Source organism: Biomphalaria glabrata, chromosome 2, assembly GCF_947242115.1.
Source record: "Biomphalaria glabrata chromosome 2, xgBioGlab47.1, whole genome shotgun sequence".
NCBI lineage: Eukaryota > Metazoa > Mollusca > Gastropoda > Planorbidae > Biomphalaria > Biomphalaria glabrata.
This window is the reverse complement of record NC_074712.1, coordinates 54,088,724-54,108,483: the sequence shown is the minus strand read 5'-3', so window position 1 is coordinate 54,108,483 and position 19,760 is coordinate 54,088,724. Positions and strand designations below refer to the sequence as shown.

The 19,760-nt window shown below is 32.7% G+C and overlaps 1 protein-coding gene and 1 long non-coding RNA gene across 8 annotated transcripts in view; one reads left to right on the top strand and one right to left on the bottom strand.

The window, feature by feature from the left end:
* Window positions 1–6,249: 6,249 nt before the first annotated feature.
* LOC106070465 (uncharacterized) overlaps window positions 6,250–19,760 on the bottom strand; it is a 26,628-nt gene continuing 13,117 nt past the window's right edge. For 3 of the 4 annotated variants that reach the window (XM_056021451.1, XM_056021450.1, XM_056021453.1), the window contains exons 9-26: window positions 16,542–16,615; window positions 16,344–16,449; window positions 16,174–16,208; window positions 14,501–14,626; window positions 12,663–12,889; window positions 12,297–12,352; window positions 11,855–11,934; window positions 11,520–11,579; window positions 11,053–11,170; window positions 10,788–10,909; window positions 10,412–10,597; window positions 10,151–10,280; window positions 9,800–9,882; window positions 9,617–9,690; window positions 9,452–9,503; window positions 8,562–8,648; window positions 7,983–8,074; window positions 6,250–6,787 (exon numbers count right to left, since the gene is read on the bottom strand). In XM_056021451.1, coding sequence (XP_055877426.1) covers window positions 6,733–6,787; window positions 7,983–8,074; window positions 8,562–8,648; window positions 9,452–9,503; window positions 9,617–9,690; window positions 9,800–9,882; window positions 10,151–10,280; window positions 10,412–10,597; window positions 10,788–10,909; window positions 11,053–11,170; window positions 11,520–11,579; window positions 11,855–11,934; window positions 12,297–12,352; window positions 12,663–12,889; window positions 14,501–14,626; window positions 16,174–16,208; window positions 16,344–16,449; window positions 16,542–16,615 — 1,763 coding nt within the window. In that variant the 3' untranslated portion in view covers window positions 6,250–6,732. The remainder of the gene's footprint in view (window positions 6,788–7,982; window positions 8,075–8,561; window positions 8,649–9,451; window positions 9,504–9,616; window positions 9,691–9,799; window positions 9,883–10,150; window positions 10,281–10,411; window positions 10,598–10,787; window positions 10,910–11,052; window positions 11,171–11,519; window positions 11,580–11,854; window positions 11,935–12,296; window positions 12,353–12,662; window positions 12,890–14,500; window positions 14,627–16,173; window positions 16,209–16,343; window positions 16,450–16,541; window positions 16,616–19,760) is intronic. The other variant, XM_056021454.1, reaches the window with a different exon arrangement.
* LOC129924767 (uncharacterized) overlaps window positions 17,962–19,760 on the top strand; it is a 3,702-nt gene continuing 1,903 nt past the window's right edge. Inside the window, exons 1-2 of one of the 4 annotated variants that reach the window (XR_008776686.1) lie at window positions 17,962–18,103; window positions 19,548–19,690. This is a non-coding gene — a long non-coding RNA (uncharacterized LOC129924767). Of the gene's footprint in view, window positions 18,104–18,256; window positions 18,360–18,845; window positions 18,865–19,547; window positions 19,691–19,760 lie in introns of those variants that run through there. The other 3 variants (XR_008776689.1, XR_008776687.1, XR_008776688.1) reach the window with 3 other exon arrangements.

The window sequence follows — 19,760 nt, the reverse complement described above, 5'->3', positions numbered from 1 at the left end:
CTTTGCAATGGGAGATAAAGAGAACAAGAGAGAGACAGAGAGAGAACGAGAGAGAGAATGGGAGAGATAGAACGAGCGGGAGAATGGGAGAGAAAGAGAACAAGAGAGAGAGAATGGGAGAGAGAACAAGAGAGAGAGAGAGAGAACAAGAGAGAGAGAATGGGAGAGAAAGAGAACAAGAGAGAGAGAATGGGAGAGAGAACAAGAGAGAGAGAGAGAGAACAAGAGAGAGAGAATGGGAGAGAGAACAAGAGAGAGAGAGAGAACAAGAGAGAGAGAATGGGAGAGAAAGAGAACAAGAGAGAGAGAATGGGAGAGAGAGAGAACGAGAGAGAGAGAGCAAGAGAGAGAGAGAGAGAACAAGAGAGAACGAGGGAAAGATGGGAGAGAGAGATAACGAGAGAGAGAATGGGAGAGATAACAAGAGAGAGAATGGGAGAGAGAACGAGAGAGAGAATGGGAGAGAGAACGAGAGAGAGAACGAGAGAGAGAACGAGAGAGAGAGAGAGAACGAGAGAGAGAAAACTGGAGGGAGAGAGATAGAAAAGTTGAGAGAAAAAGCAAAATAAAGGGGGGGGGGGCGGTGATACTGAAAAGAAAAGGTACAGAGATGTAAGAGTCTTGTAAATGGGCACACATTAGAGAAAGAAAGAGAAACAGACTTCATAGAGACGACGAGACATAGTGAGAGAAAGGGACAGGGGGAAAAAAAGAGCGAGATGGTCACCGGGGGGGGGGGGGAGGGAGAGAGAAATGAATCTTAAGAAAAGAAAGAGAGAGCATTCAAGTAACTAGAGAGATGTCCAATCATTTTTACAAGATTTATTTAGGGAACGTAAATGCGAGTTTACTGGCCACACACTTTCCTCGTTGACATTATCAACCAACACAGGTACTATCATGCCTGAAAGTCTTGAAACTAAACAAATTGATAATATCAAGCAAGCTTAGCTAGGGGGGGGGGGGAGGATGTCAAAGAAATATTGATTTTGTTCTAACTTGTAGAGAAATTAAAAGAATATTTTTTACCAGCCCTTGTTAATCATGTCCAAGAATAAATTAATAACCTAGACATAACCTTGTTTAAACAAGACAGGGGGGCTGTAACCTATAATTATCTCATTAGACGGGCTATTAAAATTGTCTGGCTCGACCAATCGCGAGACCACGCCACCATCACTTTGTAGACTCATTATTTTATCCGCCATCAACAGGGGCGATCATCTTACATTCACATCATTACTGTTACAAAACTTAGCCAGATTTTCACGTGGAGCCAGATCAGACACAACATTCTCCTCAGGTTCTCATAGCCAGGTAGACGTCACTTTGTCGTTTTGAAGCTTTTTTTATGCCAGATTGAACATTAGAAAAAAAAAACTAGACCTTGTAGCGATGTTCGTCTAGTATTTGCTATTCCTAGTCGTTTGTACGTTGTGTAATAACCACCCTTATATAAGAACTCGCCTCTTTTTAATACTCAATCATTTGTTTGTAGCTCCAAACAGCTAGTATAACTAAACCATTGTAGGCGTATTACATTCTTAATGTAGACCTTGAAATAAACAGAAACAAGCTTCTTGGAAAACAAAACTGGCTATAACTCTTAAACATAACTTGACACAACTTCCACTTGAAAGTAGATAGATGTAGAAACACAAATGAAATAATTTAAACAAGATACAAGCCACTACCAATACACGTCTTATCTGTCTTAAGTCTCTTGCTAGTCCCCCCCCCCCCCACCCTCGCTCTCTCTTCTACTTCCACATCAGTATCTATTAACCTGAATTATGACCAACCACTTCGTGGTTTCATCAGAAACTCATCAGCCCACGCAACCAAACACATTCGCCCTACTTCCCTAGTGATTACAGCAAAAAACTCAACAAACAACAACAACAACACAACAACACAACAACAACACAACAACAACAACACAACAACAACGACAACAACACAACACCTGTTTTGTTGCCTTTTCTTCCGTCTTAACAAATGAATACAAAAGATAAAATTTAATTTGTGCAAAACTCCAGGAACATTTAAAGGGTCGATTTAGTAGCCGACATTATGTTGAACTGCATGTAGTAGGTTGTCGTTAAAAATATATAGATTCGAACATTTTGACAATAAACTGAATTCTAAACGCTTTTATCCAACTACTGGCCAAAATTTCCCATTTCTTTGAGCGTGTTTTCTCAATAGCTCAACTGGATATTGTTTTTTTTTAAAGGTTTCCAGAAGTTTTTAATAATTTCAGCATCGAAGGGAGATCAAGGGAGTGAGTACGCCTCTGTGCTTCAACGTCGAATTGGAATGTTCATTGAATACTAAGACCTAAGTGGTTAGATTAATGTCGATTCTCCAATATCCAAACGGCTCTCCAAACTAAAAGTATCAAATGGGAAATGACTTTGCTATGTCAGGGCTTTAGTCTACTCGACTTACTCAGACGCGAGGCATCTTTACGAAGACACAGCTCTAAAAATTCTCATGATTGGCATCCAAGTTGGAGAATAATTTCACTGTAGAAAAGTAAAGGACCCCTAAGTAGGCCTAACACCATCTCATTAAGTGATCAGGCCTAACATCATCTCATAAAGTGATCAGGCCTAACATCATCTCATTAAGTGATCAGGCCTAACATCATCTCATTAAGTGATCAGGCCTAACACCATCTCATTAAGTGATCAGGCCTAACACCATCTCATAATGTGATCAGGCCTAACACCATCTCATAAAGTGATCAAGCCTAACATCATCTCATAAAGTGATCAGGCCTAACACCATCTCATTAAGTGATCAGGCCTAACACCATCTCATAAAGTGATTACACCTAACACCATCTCATTAAGTGATCAGACCTAACACCATCTCATAAAGTAATTAGACCTAACACCATCTCATAAAGTGATCAGGCCTAACACCATCTCATTACGTGATCAGATCTAACACCATCTCATAAAGTGATCAGGCCTAACACAATCTCATAATGTGATCAGGCCTAACACCATCTCATAAAGTGATCAAGCCTAACATCATCTCATAAAGTGATCAGGCCTAACACCATCTCATTAAGTGATCAGGCCTAACACCATCTCATAAAGTGATCAGGTCTAACACCATCTTATAAAGTGATCAGGCCTAACACCATCTTATAAAGTGATCAGGCCTAACACCATCTCATTAAGTGATCAGGCCTAACACCATCTCATAAAGTGATCAAGCCTAACATCATCTCATAAAGTGATCAGGCCTAACACCATCTCATTAAGTGATCAGGCCTAACACCATCTCATAAAGTGATCAGGTCTAACACCATCTCATAGTGATTAGACCTAACACCATCTCATAAAGTAATTAGACCTAACACCATCTCATAGTGATTAGACCTAACACCATCTCATAAAGTGATCAGACCTAACACCATCTCATAAAGTAATTAGACCTAACACCATCTCATAAAGTAATTAGACCTAACACCATCTCATAAAGTGATCAGACCTAACACCATCTCATAATATGATCAGGCCTAACACCATCTCATAAAGTGATCAGGCCTAACACCATCTCATTAAGTGATCAGGCCTAACACCATCCAATAAAGTGATCAGGCCTAACACCATCCAGTAAAGTGATCAGGCCTAACAAAATTCTCATAAAGTGATCAGGCCTAACACCATCCAGTAAAGTGATCAGGCCTAACAAAATTCTCATAAAGTGATCAGGCCTAACACCATTCATTAAAGTGATCAGGCCTAACAGAATTCTCATAAAGTGATCAGGCCTAACACCATCCAGTAAAGTGATCAGGCCTAACACCATCCAGTAAAGTGATCAGGCCTAACACCATCCAGTAAAATGATCAGGCCTAACAAAATTCTCATAAAGTGATCAGGCCTAACACCATCCAGTAAAGTAATCAGGCCCAACACCATCTCATAAAATAATCAGACCTAACACCTTCCCGTAAAGTGATCAGGCCTAAATTTTACGTAGAGTGTTTAGTAGCCTATTACCTAGACTTTGATAAATGTTAGCCACATTGAAAATAAGTCGTTTAGAATAAAGGGATTTCATGAAAATAGTAGGAAGATATCCAAATATGACTACATACTGAAAGAACAAACGTTATGAGATGTCTAAGAAGTGTTCTTATTCTTTTTATGATGAAAAAAAAAACCAGTTGAGATTAATTATGATTTACTAATGCTCTTTTTAAAATTTATTCCGTCCAGATCAGAGTTATGATAATGCAGCCACCATGTCTAGAATCTATGCAGGAGTACAGGCAACTTTGAAAATAATCCTCATAAAGAGCTTATTTTAGATTTATATGCACTCAACTATCTTTTTGTATGACATCTAGTACTCTTGAATATATGGCGCTCAACTATCTTTTTGTATGACATCTAGTACTCTTGAATATATGGCGCTCAACTATCTTTTTGCATGACAGCTAGTACTCTTGAATATATGGCGCTCAACTATCTTTTTGATTTGTTGATTTGTTGATTTGAGGCACATCGGCACAATTTAGGCCATGTCGTGCCTGTACTATCTTTTTGCATGACATCTAGTACTCTTGAATATATGGCGCTCAACTATCTTTTTGTATGACAGCTAGTACTCTTGAATATATGGCGCTCAACTATCTTTTTGCATGACAGCTAGTACTCTTGAATATATGGCGCTCAACTATCTTTTTGTATGACATCTAGTACTCTTGAATATATGGCGCTCAACTATCTTTTCGCATGACAGCTAGTACACTTGAATGAGTGTTCCCCTCTTGAACCCATTGAGGGCATATTTGAATTGAACATACTGAAGTTCCGTTAAAAGGCTATTAACTATTGGCTAGTTTCACTCATCATGCTATTTGAGCTAAGAAAGAACAATTGGAAGAATATGCGACCGGAAATGTTAAAGCTCTGTCTTTCTGAAAAGGTAGAATCAAAAGACAAGAGCAAGTCGACCTTTGATTTCACTTTCTTTGCTTTACTTCTCGTTATAGTTCTAAGAAATACACAAATCTTATTTTTAATTTTGATTATAATTCATTTTAATTATGACAATTGAAAAAGTGACTATGAAATAGAATCGACGCACATTTTACAGTTCTATACCTATCAATAAATTAGTGTAGGTCTACTTAGCTGCTTCTATTAATAAACAAAGAAAAAGGGACAGAACTAATGATAGATTTAATTGGGCAAGTTTATTTTAAGAACGGGTGATGAGTGGGGTTGACAGAGTCAATTGGCTTCATTGCTTGGTGACGTCAACCCTAGCCACGCCCCTCTGGGTCTAAATATTTAGAGTAAAAACACGATTGCAATACGTCTATGAACGAAGCCATTAAAAGTGATGGTGCCAACCCCGCAAAATGTTTTAAAATGTAGGCTAATTGTCACTGTTTAGTCCAAGCTAATGGATTTAGATCTAGGTAACTCGGTTTCAGAGGGACTAAAGGTAGCAGAAGACTACATCACAGATGAAAGCATGTTTACTTGCAAGCCACACATTTAAACTTACACAGCCACCATTCGGCTTTTCTACAGTGGTATAACCATAAACACAATAACTGCCTCTCATTCCCAAAGACCTTTTTTTTTTTGGTTTCGTCTTGAAGTGGTAAATACAAGGGAGATAAATATTGGGAAAAAAAAAGTAGTATGTAACTTTCCACTTCCATGAAATATAATGTTATGCTGCTAATAAGGACGCACACTTTGTAATTGTTTACTTGCATTATTTTACATGTGGTTTCTTCATTAATGCTTTTATATACTATTCACAATTACAGATAGTAATCACAAAATCTGTTCCTATGAATTAAAATGTTTGTCTTTAAAATTAATTTTTTATATATATTTTTTTTTATAAAAAGGAATAAATTTAATTTTCAACAATGTCAGTGATGTCAGTTTGTTAAAGAAAGCAAAAAATCCTTCAGAAGTTAGTTCTTTCTGTAGCAAAACATGTCTTCCTATGCATATAGATATCAGTAGCAATGATCTTGTAATGTTTAGATTAGACCATGTGATACCTGTGCTTTGATATGTTAAATAAGTTTATTAATTTTGTGTGTAGTATACCTTTTTACAATTTAGTACCGTGAATATCAATCTGCAGAATTTCACTGTTGTACAAAAGTGACATCGTTTTAAAATTTGTTTGACCAACCTGTACTACATTACAATAATCTCTACAAAATGAACTGTTTGTGTCTCTAGCATGAAAGCTTAGCATAAAGAGTTTAATCAACAAGTCTATCACAGTGAATTATTTAGAAAAAAAAAAGCATGTGTATTAAATAAGAGAATGAAATAAAATATAATAATTACTGTAGCAAGATAAATCACACTAAATGATTGATCAATAAATTTTAAAAATACATAAAAACAGCATGTATATATATATATTAGTGAATCCTTAAGTCTAGGATAGGACTGCAACCACTGCACTGCACATGGGTAATAACTCCACTCTTTTAATAAAATTTAACATCCACATTCTACCAGTTCAACACCCTTTCTAAAATCAAAAACAATTTAATCATAACAAAAAAAAAAAAAAATTCTTTCAATAGTAAATACAATATCTGAACAAACTATATAAATACAATATATACAATCAAGGGAAAAGATTGTCTCTCTGGACATAAAATATCAAAAGATACAATCATGACATTGTCAAACCAAATTAATAAATAAACAAACTAAATTATGCTACTAATGCTGATGTCTGGTCCAAAACTTTTAAAGCTTTCCCACATTCCCTGGAAAACAAATAGTACATCATTTTATTAGATTCTTTTACTTTGCAGGGGAATAAAAATATTTTCAAATAAAAATGCTTACAATGTAAGACAAACTTTTAAATTTAAGCTTCTATCAAACTTTTTTTTTTCAGTAAAAGGTTTTCTTGTAAAATTTACTTCACTAAATAGTAAAATCTATTCACTGATTATGGGGCCATCATGGCTAAGTGGTAAAGAGCTCGTTTTCCGAACTGAAGGGTCTTGGATTTGAATCTGTGTGAATGCTGGGATTTTAAATTTTGGTATTTTTAGGATGCCCCTGAGTCCACCCAACTCTAGTGGATACCTGACATTAGTTTGGAAAAATAAAGGAGGTTGGTCGTAAGGCTTATCCAAAGAAACAGATCCCTGTCCCATAGGTCTGAATGGGGAACTTTACTTTTTCTTTACTTAACTATTCACTGATTATTCAATAATTAATACTAAATTTTAAAATTTTTAATTTTTGTTGCAATTTAAACAAAAATTAATACAGACTATATAAGCAAATATATGTGATGATTACTCTCAACCTTTTAGAAATGTTGATCTGATAATCTGCAACTTTTGTACAAATTTTTCTGACAACCTGAAACTTTGATAAAAGTTGTTCTGATAGCTTTAACTTTTATAAATGTTGTTATGGCAACCAGCAACATTTATGGAAGTTGTTGGAGCAGATTTTTTATTTTATGTCTTAAATGAAACTATACTGCAGAACATATTTACTTTCTTAGTGCTGTTTCTAATTAAATATTGTCAGAATAAAATAAAATGATGAGTGTTTTTAAGCAGATATTTCAGAACAAGGTCATGATTCGTCTTCATGCCCCCTCTTCACCCAAACTACTGTCAACAACTAACAGACCAACAGATTAACAGACCAACAGAGTAACAGACTAATAGACCAACAGACTTACAGACTAAAAAAAAAAGACTAATATTATGTATCAACTTAATTTCTAAAAGTTCAGCTTTTAGAAGATGATAACATTCTCATCCCCTAAATGTGTATAACTTAATCGCATGTTTTCTAACAATTCAATTCATGGGCATCATCACATATTTGCATCATGTAAGCAAACATTCAATCAAGTAGGCCTACAGATAGGCCCTGTGTGACATTTAAGTGCAATTCAATCTATTGGTATCCTAATTAGTTTTTTATCTACACCTGCCAATAGCACCCTCAAGCCTCTCTCTATCCCGTAGAGAACGTATCACCCTTCTGTCCATCAGTTTCAGAATTCTGAAGGTTCTTATGATCTGAAATATTGTAGTGAACTTTCAATGAAATGATTAAAGGTAAAGTCAATTTAAAAAAACTAAGAACAGATATTTTAGTATACAATAAGTACAAGTAGCTGTGGGGCTGAGCTGCTGCCTGAAGGAATCTCTATCATGAATCCTGATTGAAACTAGGAATCATTTGAACTTTGATTCAGGCTCAGCTCAGTTTGTTTGAACACCTAGAAGCATCAAGAAGCCTTTTCCCAGAGCTCCCTCATGTCCACATAAGAGACTGGACTAGAGCTCACTCTGAGCATGTTTTAGGAGCAAGGAGAATGCACAATACAAACGCAATAATGATTTTTGTATGTCTATATAAAAATAATGGTTACAAAACAACTACACATAAACATTTACAACCAATGCTACATAGAGAGGCTATAGGCCTACAAATGGTAAAAAATTATTTTTGCCTCAATGTATGAACTGTGTTATCATTGCTGTCTTCTAGTTTTGGACTCACCATAAGTCTAACATAGTCACTGGAGTCTAGCTCTAACATTTCCAGCAAAAGACGAATGACTTTCTCATTTTTCAACCCCAAAGTGCCCTGTAATAATATGTGATAGATCTTTTCATATTTAATACATTTATAATTAACTAAAAACAAAAGAATAAAATAATAGATAAATTTAAAATGTTCCAAATTTTAGATATTTATTGCATTGTAAATTGAAACAACTTTATCAAAAAATCTATAGAAAAAAAATATGTCTGTGTAAGTAAAGCACAATGAGTTTCAAGAGATTGACCTAAACCTAACATAATTATTATGACAAAAACGTAGAAACAAGTTTATTTTTGACATAAAATACACTTTTCATTGGCTGAATGATGCAGTGTGATGTGAATGAGAAGTAGGTGAATGCAAGGAGATAACCAGAGTATGAGATCAGAGATAAGGTAGACATATTGAGGTCAGAAGTCATTGATGTTGATTTTAGTTTAATTAATAATATTTAATTAATTCCATGTTTGCTAGATCTAGATCTTAATTTCAGCTAAGTAGATGGTCTAGTACGTGGACAGAAACAGCGTAGATCATATCTAGATCTAGAGAGGATATATATCTATCTAGTTAGTCTAGATCCAATAAAATACTTATTTTCTAAAAAAAGGCTAGTGGATGATTTTAGCTAGGGCTAGACTTTTATCGTCTATCATTACTAGATTTTTTAGTATTTACTAGAGCTAGGACTAGATCTAGTTAGATCTAGATGAGATCTAACTTAAATAATATTATTCTGAACTACACATGGAAGCTGTCTGATTTACTTGATGTTTGGGGTTGCATTGTATTCAGTTGAAATAAAACATGTATCATTTATTTATTAGTATTCATTAGGCACTTACCACAGCAATAGCGGCTTGAGCTCGTTTTTCTTCCTCTAGATCTTCTAATTTTCTGTGAAAAAAAAAAAGACTTTGTTATCAGGCTTACATAATTTAATAAATCTATTTGCATTTTACATCTATATGATCTAGACTTAAGTATTCAACATTCATTAGATTACATACAAAACAACATTATCACAGGCTCTGGTAAACATTCCTAAAGCTGTCAAAGATTTGGCTGCAGTAAGTCGCACTTCCTAAACAAAAGATATATAAATACATTTAATACATTTAAAAATGCTGTTGAAATTTGTATACATTAATTGTTAAAAGAAAATGTTCATTAGATTGAATACATGGACATACCATGCTAGGATCATCCCACAGTCGTCTCTCTAATAACTGATAAATCTTTTCATTATGTTTAACAACACATTCATGATTAGGACCTAGAACAAAAACATATAGTTTCTTTTAAGTATTCAGACACATTTATGATTCTGTCTAATAGCTGTCTTAGATTAGTATTTACAGATTGGTGCAACTCTACTGATGGGAGCTCAGCTAATTGGATGTTTAATTTAGGGGTTTGGGGGAATATAAACATTAAAGGTAGATAGATCTACATATTTAGCATAATACCAAAAAATTCATTACTGCAAGGATCAACAAACATAAACTCTTAACTTATTTAGGTTTTAGTGATCTTGAACTTACCAAGGGAGATAAGTAAATTGCAAGCCAGAGCTCTAAAACTCCAGACTGGAGAATCGCGTAGCATATCTTCTATATGTTGCACAACATTATCATCAGTAAAATGTAATTGTTTCACCAAGATTTCCAAAGCCTTTTTTAAAAGTAAATAAGTTTATGACTTCAGAAAACTGCTATGATAAAATTATAAGTTATTAAATTTAAAAAATTAATTAATTAAAATTTTAATGAAATGATGAATGTAAAAATATTGTAGCAATTTACTTTTGCCTTGATATGAGTGTCTAGAGACTCCTCCAATGTCTTTACAAGTCTGTCTTGAGCATGTATGTCCTTGACACATAGCTGACCTAAACAAACAGCTGCTTGGAAGGCAATGATGTCATCTGGGTCAGGATTTTGGCAAAAATGACTTAACACTTTGGCCAGTTCTATAACTAAAGGCATATTCTGATAAGCAGAAAAGAATTAATTTTTATTAATGCAGTAAATGAAAATAGCTTAACAACTATAGTGTATTATTAGAAACCCTTTCAAAGATCATTAAACAAATTTGATAAGCAAACATTTAGTTTTGAAACATAATGGAAATAAAAAGCTTTAGTTGTAGACATAATCTTATTTTTTTAAAGATTCTTACTTTGTTGACAAACTGTACATTTTTCCCATTGGCTATTGTTTGAATTAGATCACTCCTTATTTCCATGTTACCAAGTACCAGATATTTCAGTACACATGCCAGGACTTCCTCGTCCCAGCATCCTTTGAAAAAAAACATTTTTAATGCAATGTAAAAACAAAACTAAACGAAAGGATACAACTTCATCATAAATGAAATAATCAGTATAAATAATGAGGAATATTTATCTGAGAGATAGTCAAGCCGATCAAATTTAAAATCCTACCAATTAAAACAAGGGCTTTAGCTGCCTCATATCTAACTCTGTCTTCTGTATCATTCTCAATCCTCTCTTTCAAAGCATACGTCACCATGGTGTCACCACACCTCAGAGCACCCAGTTGCTGAAAATCAAATGAAAAGAAAAGAAATTATTTTCTGTAGGTTTTTTGTTTCATTGTTTTTTTAATTAAGCAGTTAATGAAAGATGAAAAAGACAAATATCTGGCCTTTTAAAATTTCATTTATTTAAACTTATTGAAAAGAGCAGAAATATAAAGCCAAAATTAATACATTCTGCACTGTCCTTCACTTAGAAGAAAAAAATAGTACTCAATGAAGTGTACCTTACAGAACACACAAAGAGTTGAAGGTTCATGATAGAATTCAAGCATTGAATTTTCATTGACATGTTGGAATAAAAACTGTGTGACTTTGTGATATAGACATTTTTTTTTACAGATAATTAATTACCCGAGCTCCATCTATTCTTTCTTCAACTCTGGGAGATTGAAGGTGTACATGAACAATCGTCTGAAAGGTAAATTTTATATTGCACAAATCATTTTTTTTTATATTTAAGAGCAAATTAAAAAAAAAGAAATTAAGTTGTTTCTTCCAATTATATTATAAATAGATTAATAATTAACTATGCATAAATTTGTTGGAAATCTTAATAATGTAATTCAATTTGGATTTAGTCAAACAGCCCCCTTTCAAAATAAAATAATTCAAACCTTTCAAAATAAAATAATTCAAACCTTTCCTAATAAAATAATTCAAACCTTTCATAACAAAATAATTCAAACCTTTACTCTTTCCCATCTTAAACCTGAATATTGTTTCCCTCTTGATTCTGGTTTGATCTGGTTCCAATTATTAGTGGCTGCTGGAAATGTAATAAAAATGTGTTAAATGTTTTATATTTCAAAAAACAAAATATACACGCAATAAAACTAATTCAAAATAGAAGAAATCTTTACAAGCCATATATATGATTGCTGAAATAAAATTAGATTTCAATATTATCTATTGGAATAAAGAAATGTTTCTAAAAACTGAAGTTTAAGAATGGACATCTCATAACTTAGCCACACAGGTAAATTCATGGTCAGGACTCAGGAAACAGAAACAACAAATAGCAGAACCATGCTTAAGGTGTGTGTGTTAGAGGATAACAATGAGACCTAATACATAAAAGGATAAAAGAGGAAAAAAAATATGATAAGTGAAAATATGAAAATAAACTACCTGAATGTAATTTGGTAACAGCTACTGCAGCTTTAAAACTTGTCCTTAACTTCTTTCTGTTAAATAAAATATAATGTGACTAATATAAAAACTATTATACCTACAATCAGAACCTCAAAAGACACCATTCCAATAAGAAGGTATATGAAAAATTGAAAAGATGATTCGTTCTTTATAAAAATTAAGAAATTTGTATGCTTATTATTTTTGGCAAGATTAACAATATACAAGGACACATTTCTATATGGTAAAAGTGTAAAATACTGTACATATATAACACTATATAGAGAAAAAAAAAAGATAAGTAATAAAAATATCCAACTAAAGATAGACAAACAAAAGTTAAAAATGGAAAGTAATAAATACCCAGATGTTTTAGTATTTGTTCCAGCTTCACTTTCAATCATTTTCTGAAATTTTTTCTCCAGGTTTGCCGCACCAGGCAGTGGACGTTTGGATTTATCTTTATAAAGAACAATTTTTGTTTCTTCAATCAGGTTTCGTTGATCAACTATTCTTTCTGTCATTGTACGAGATTCTGGATCAGGTTTACAGAAAGAACTAGCAAACCGAGGGAACTCTTTATTCCAACTCTTTAATAATAATAATAAAAAAGATAGGCACATTAATAATTTATTTTAAAACATTGCAAATAGTCATTAAAAGTTATATTTAAAATGAAAAGTCAATTGTAATTTCCCTAATGGCATAATGTATTTCTACTCAGCGACAGCAAAAGCACCTGTCCTCTTTCAATCCCAGAAAGCAACTAATTTCAACCACTCACATAACAAACTCAAAACCTTCAGTCCAAATAACAAACATACTGCTCACTTTCATACCCTAGGAATATATAAACTAAGGATTGTAGCTCTTTCAAAGAAAGAATAGAAAAAGATAATATATTTGTACTTATGCTGCTTGGATGAGAAATGTATTAGTAATTAACTACATGAATTTCCAGTTGTATCTTTCTTTTAACTTTACATATATATATATAACACCCACCCCCACACCCTTTCCAATTCAGTGCTCCAGTGCAAACAGAAAAAAAATGCAAATCAATTTCAACCAAAAGACAATGAGGCCCTTTGTAAAGAAACAGTGCATGCTCAAAACCTTTCTATATAATACCAGTAAAACTGAGCACTGTAGTTTAAGGGAGATGTTTACTTTAAATGTTTTATGTTGTTTCATGAATTTTCATAAATGAAAATTAGTATGTCCTAGTTATAGGCAAAATAGTTGACTTATTGTACATTATTGTGAATTTTGTGAATACAGAGTGTGAAAATGTAAATAGTGAGCATGATTTAGATATAACTGAAAGTTAGGCCGTATTAGATATTGAGGGTTTTAGTTAGTTGAAGAAGTTTAGTTCAGTTGAGTCAGAAGAGTCAAGTGCAGTATGTGGTAATAAGACAGTATGTGGTAGCCAGACAGTATGTGGTAGCCAGACAGTATGTGGTAGCAATACAAAGTGTGGTAGCCAGACAGTATGTGGTAGCAAATTGTTGTAGCAAGTTGTACTAAGTTGAATGTAAGAAGTTGAAGCAAGTAATTGTATTGATGAAACAAGTTTATGTGAAGTCCAGTAGTGGACTTAGTGATAGGAACATATAAGAAGTGAAGTTCATGCAGGACAACAGGTGGCAGCACCTGGCATGATTCCAACTATGGATTACGATCCCTAGGGTATACTAGGCAGATAGGTTAAAAAAAGGTATTTCTTGGCGCATGTGTATAAACATATTTCATTCATACGGGTTTGTTGATATCTATTTAAATATTTCTCTTGAAGTAAACAAATAATTGCAAGCAGACAAATCAGTATGATAAAAAAAAAATTATAGCTTTTATATAGCGCTGCTTTCATGCTTATAGCATGCTCAGAAAGCTATCGTCCAATCTAATTTGTGAGACCGGTGAAGGAGGGGGTATCTGGGAGAAGGTATTCTGTGCTGTCTTTAGGCACTCAGTAAACACAACTTTGCTCGAGTCAGGTGTCGAACCTCAAGCCCCCTTCATGGGTAGCCAAGCCAAGTTCAAGCGTACTTAGCCTCTCGCCCACGCTTCCCACTAAACAAAAATGTACATACTGTAAGTATTAAACACAAAACTGTACATACATAGAGCAAGCAATAACAAAAAAATCAGATTCTAAAATAGGCCTGTGGAGAAATGAATATATTTCAGCACTTAACTGTTCTTGTAATGGGAAGAATTGTTGGAGGCAGCAGAGTCTTTGAATAAATTTTGTCTTTTCCTTTTATTGTTTTGTGTTCATAAAGAGTTACCTCATTTGACAATTGGTCTTTTGGTTTGATTTTCTGAAATTGATGAGAAAAATGTGTCTCTAGGAGAAAGTGGCTTATTCTTAAAATATTTGTTATTTAATACTTTGATTTAGCAAAAACACTTTTTGTTATTATATATTAAGTTACAATTTGTATTTTAAATCATTAAACTTAAATTAAACTTAACAGTGAAAAAAAAACAACTAAACTTTAAAAAGCACTGAAAAATAATATAATACACATTTAAAAAAAAACAGCAGAAGAGAAAGTTGGATTTGAAGAAACAGGGAAAATAGGAACATAATATAATGATATTTCTTAAAGAAAGAAACAAGAGAAAGTAGAAAAACATGACATTAACCTTAAACCAATATTATGTCCTGAGAATGGGCATCTCATTTTCTGCAGTACCAAATATGGTACTTTTTATCTCTTTAACACTTAACTATTAAACTTTAGTAAGGCCAATATTTGAATATGTATCCTCTGTTTGGGAACCCTCAACTCAAGAAAATATTAAAAAAATAGAACAGACACAAAATAGAGCAATATGTTTCATAAAATACAAATATTCACATTTTATTAGAGTAAAATCACTAAAGAATAAAAAGTAAAGTAGATCTAATACATAAAATAAGGAATCATAATTTACAAATAGAAAAACAAAATATAATAAAATACTCAGAAAAACACAAAGATAGAGGCACATTTCTTTTTCCATATGCTAAAATGAATTCATACTAGTGCTCCTTCTTCCCTAGTACCATTAGAGAATGGAATGGGTTGCCTGAATCAACCAGAAAATAAACGACTTAGTAGAGTTTCAGTTACTGATTAATATGCATGACTAGATTGACACAAGAAACATGTAGGACATAATTATCTTCTATTTGAAATGATATCTGTAATGTATAAGATAAGAAGCTAAGACATCTATTCAATAAAGTAAGAAGAATAACAAAAGTTGTCTGTACTCCTACAGTACTTCTCTGGACATTGTTCAAGGTGATGTTGGTAAAAGACATTAGTGACGTCATAAGAACTTCTAAATAAACAGGTTTTAATGGTAAGAGATTTTCAGTTAGCATATTTTGATGACAGTAAAACTAACAATGCTTTAATGGTAATAGACTAAAAACAAAATATTGGCCACTTTCTTTAGTGTGGTTATACAGAAGCACCTCCTAACCCACAGATGTTATGTTAATTGATAGTGTGGACAACACACTCTCAAAATGAAATTGTGACACTAGGGAAAAGAAAGTTCTTACAAATCTAATGTATTTAAAAATAACAATAGTGGCATATGAATACACATCAACCATGAGCTACACCAACTATATGAAGACCTATATATTGTAATAGACATTAGATTTAGCTGAGTAGGTCATCACATTGAAAGATGGATAAAATATTACAGAGACATGCTCTGTGTGCTAGCTATATGCACAGACAAGCTATAAGTAACTCAATGATGTAGAGATATGCTTTGGGTGCATATGTATGCGGCAAATGTAGCTTCTTTCAATGTTTGTAAAGACATCACATTCATAATGGGAGTAGTTTAAACTTATATTTACCAAAGGCGCTAAACTTCCAGAATCTTTTTTATTTTCTGAATGAAAAGAGGAACAAAAAATCAATTAGAACAAATTTAACTGTCACAATTTTTAGTTTAAGAACTATCCTTAGCTTACTTTCTATTCTAAAAATCAAATAACTTTCTTTTTTTTTTTTCAAAGACATTCACCTTTATCTTGTTGTTTATGCCAAGATCTAACAGACAACTGAGCTGCATCATACACTTTGTAATACAAGCCATGAATCCTAGCTGCCAGTTTGTCTAATGCCACTCGCTGTAACAGTTGAATGCAAATAGAAGCTTTAGTACTTTTCTATCAATCTTCTACAATTTCAAGTTGGCATTGCAAAAAAATACTTTTCTTACATGAACATCTTTGATTTCACTTTCTTTTCTTCTTGAGCGCCAAGGTAACTCTTGAAACACACTAGCTAGGTCTTCTAAGAAACAAAATATTTTCTTTTAGTAACTCCTGGATGATAAAATAAGGATAAATTTTAATTCCTCTTAACATAATTTTAATTATACTTTTATAAAGACTATTGCAAGAAATCTATAATGATTTCACACTGTTGTGTTCTGACATTAAAATGAGTTCATGAGTTTAGCTTGACTAAAAAAAAAGTAAAGTTCCCCTTTAAGACCTTGCCATCTATAAGGAAGATGATGTTAAGTTCATGTTTATTTGGTCTATGGTTAACAAGCAGGGTGTCATGTGGACAGCACAATGACCAACTGCCTTTACTTTCCCCAACTAAAGTCAGGTAGCCATTAGAGTTTGGTACCCTAAAAATCCCAAAATTCAAAATATCAATCTACACCAAGGTTCAAACCAAGGACCCCAGATAAGCATTTAGTCACTCAGCCACAGTGCCTCAATAGCTAGAATAATGAACATGAATATTCAAGTTGGTTATTTATGTCCTAGCAAAGGTTTATTCTTAACATTAAATTTTAATCAGATTTTCAATAGCTTTTAGTCTTTTTTCGATATTAACATGATAGACAGACAGACAAAACACACAAAAATATGCGTCTTTAATCCTTATATATATACATATATATACATACATACATATTTTTTCCTTTGACGTAATATGTAGTTAATTCTTTAAATTAATGCTAAAATAACTTGGTGCACCAATGTCTATGAACCCTCGAGAGCCTGCTTGTATTGATAAAGGCGATTTTAGTATCACTAGGCAGTGTGATCCCTATAAACAAAGCCCCATCAAAACCATTCTGGCGCGGTGTGGGGTAATAAGGTTTCATTGGGTAGATTGACCTACTTACAATCGCCCCTATAAAAACGTTAACGGATCGGTGTGGGATTTTAGTTATTGGGCCGTTAACGTCTTTCCGCTTTCGTGCCGGTGTGGGATTTCCCCAATCACGCCAGAACCAACATGATGAAATCTTTATTATAACATAAAAAACAATATTATGATGTTTTAAAATGTAGTATTAATCGTCTTAAAGCTAAATGTTGCTTTGAATCCTTTTTGTAAGTAATATTAAGATTTAAAAAAAAAGTAATTAGGGTTCTATTGGGGAAATCCCTAACTGGAATAGTGAAGTTTTACCCGTATGGGCCCAATGCAGACTTTTCGTAATCAAATAGTGTATGTGTGTGTGTGTCTGATTTTTTAATGTGCACACTAAAAAAATATATCTATATCTAGTAATATTTAATCACACATAGAATCTAAAGTTAAAGGAGAACATATTTGTTTTTTTGTTGTTGTATTTTTAGATTTAGATTTAAAAAAAAAGTTTTATACATTTTAACATTTTTTTCGACCAATGAAAAAGAAGCATTTATTTCTTTTAAGCTCGCGATATTCGGCACAAACTGGATTATTCAGTCTTCACTCTAGAGCGTACACACGTGGATCAAATTAGAGCTAGCTAGATCTAGATCTAAATCTGTTAAGTTATTAGTTATACTACAAGTTATAGAGCTATAGTCACTCTAGACTTTCATTAATATAATAGATCTATTATAAATAATTATATGAGCTGTACTTCTTGATATCAATGCATATGTTATTAGATCTATGTTCTTCAACTCATGGCAGCAGAGCAGCCATGGAAATTCAATTGGAATGGTCGTAACTTAGATCTATAAGTTAAAGTCTTAAGCCTATCACAAGTACAGATCATCATCAGATGACGAATCTCTAAGTACTCTAACACTACTAACAGATCTAATCTATATAGATAGTAGATTAGGTCTAGACTTAGAATAGATTTATAGGTATATCTAGATAATCTAGAATGCTAAGAATCTAGATCTAGAGTCTAGAGATAGATCTCTCTAGACTAGTTTTATTATAATATCCAATAGTAGTAATAGGCTACTAGATCTAGTACGATATAATATTATTAATATATATATTATATCTAGACTTGAGACCTATTAAATCTAGATCTAGACGACTTAACTTTTAAGTGATTAACATGCATGCGTTATGACTAGATTTATTATTTAGAATAGATTCTAGAATCTACCATGAAATGCATCTGCAACATAGAATTAGATTTAGTTAAGGACTTACTAGATCTTAAATCTAAATCTACTACCTTTTAGGGCAGAATATTAGATCTAGTAATCTAGTCTATATGCCTATCTAGAATCTAGTCAAGTAACTGTAAACTAATACTTAGACTTAGGACTTTGGACACTTTGGTATATTAATATAATTATAATTATTGTACTCATACTCATATAGATTTTAGTTCTATTCTAATTCAAATATTTTGAGGTTAGAAAAAATTGACCTAGACTTATAAGATATACTAAGACTTAGTAAACTTAGATCTAGAAGATTCTAGATCTAATAAAAGATAGTCTAGAATAGTCTAGATTCTAAAATCTAGTTGTTATTAGAAAATTTAGTAGAATTTAGTAGATATAGAATAATATTTAATATATTGTTAATACAGACTAATCACTAATCTTTAATTTTTTCATACTATAGGCGATAGGTCATTTAGATTAAATAATTCTAGATCTAGTAACTAGTTATAGTCATAGACGTCACCTATACTGCCTATAGACTTATAATCTTATAATATAGATATTTACTTTGTAGAGACTAATGTACAATATTAGGCCTACACTCCAGATCTTGAAAATCTAGTCTAGAGTTTAGAATGTTTAAATTTACACAAATAAATAAAATCAAACGTTTATATTGGTTTTAAAATCAGATATTGAGATATGTCTAGAAAAATATGTATATATATAATATAGTATATATATATTAGGATAATAGACTAACGCCACTAACGGCTAACCCTATAGCTGCTATAGACTATAGCCCTATATTGACATTGTTTTTTTTTTGTTTTTTTTTTATGTTCCTTCAGAGTTGAAGATATCTACTTGGTAGTCTAAACCTCAAAGGAGCTTAGGGAAGTGATGGCAGTTGCAGGGTATGAACCAGACGACCATGCAGAGACCAACGAGGCGACCAAACAGTCCATCGTGCATACCACATAACCAGGTCCAGGTAGCGTTAGATCTTTATTCACCAATACTCAATATATGTTAGATTTTATTTTTTGTAAATTTTAAAGACT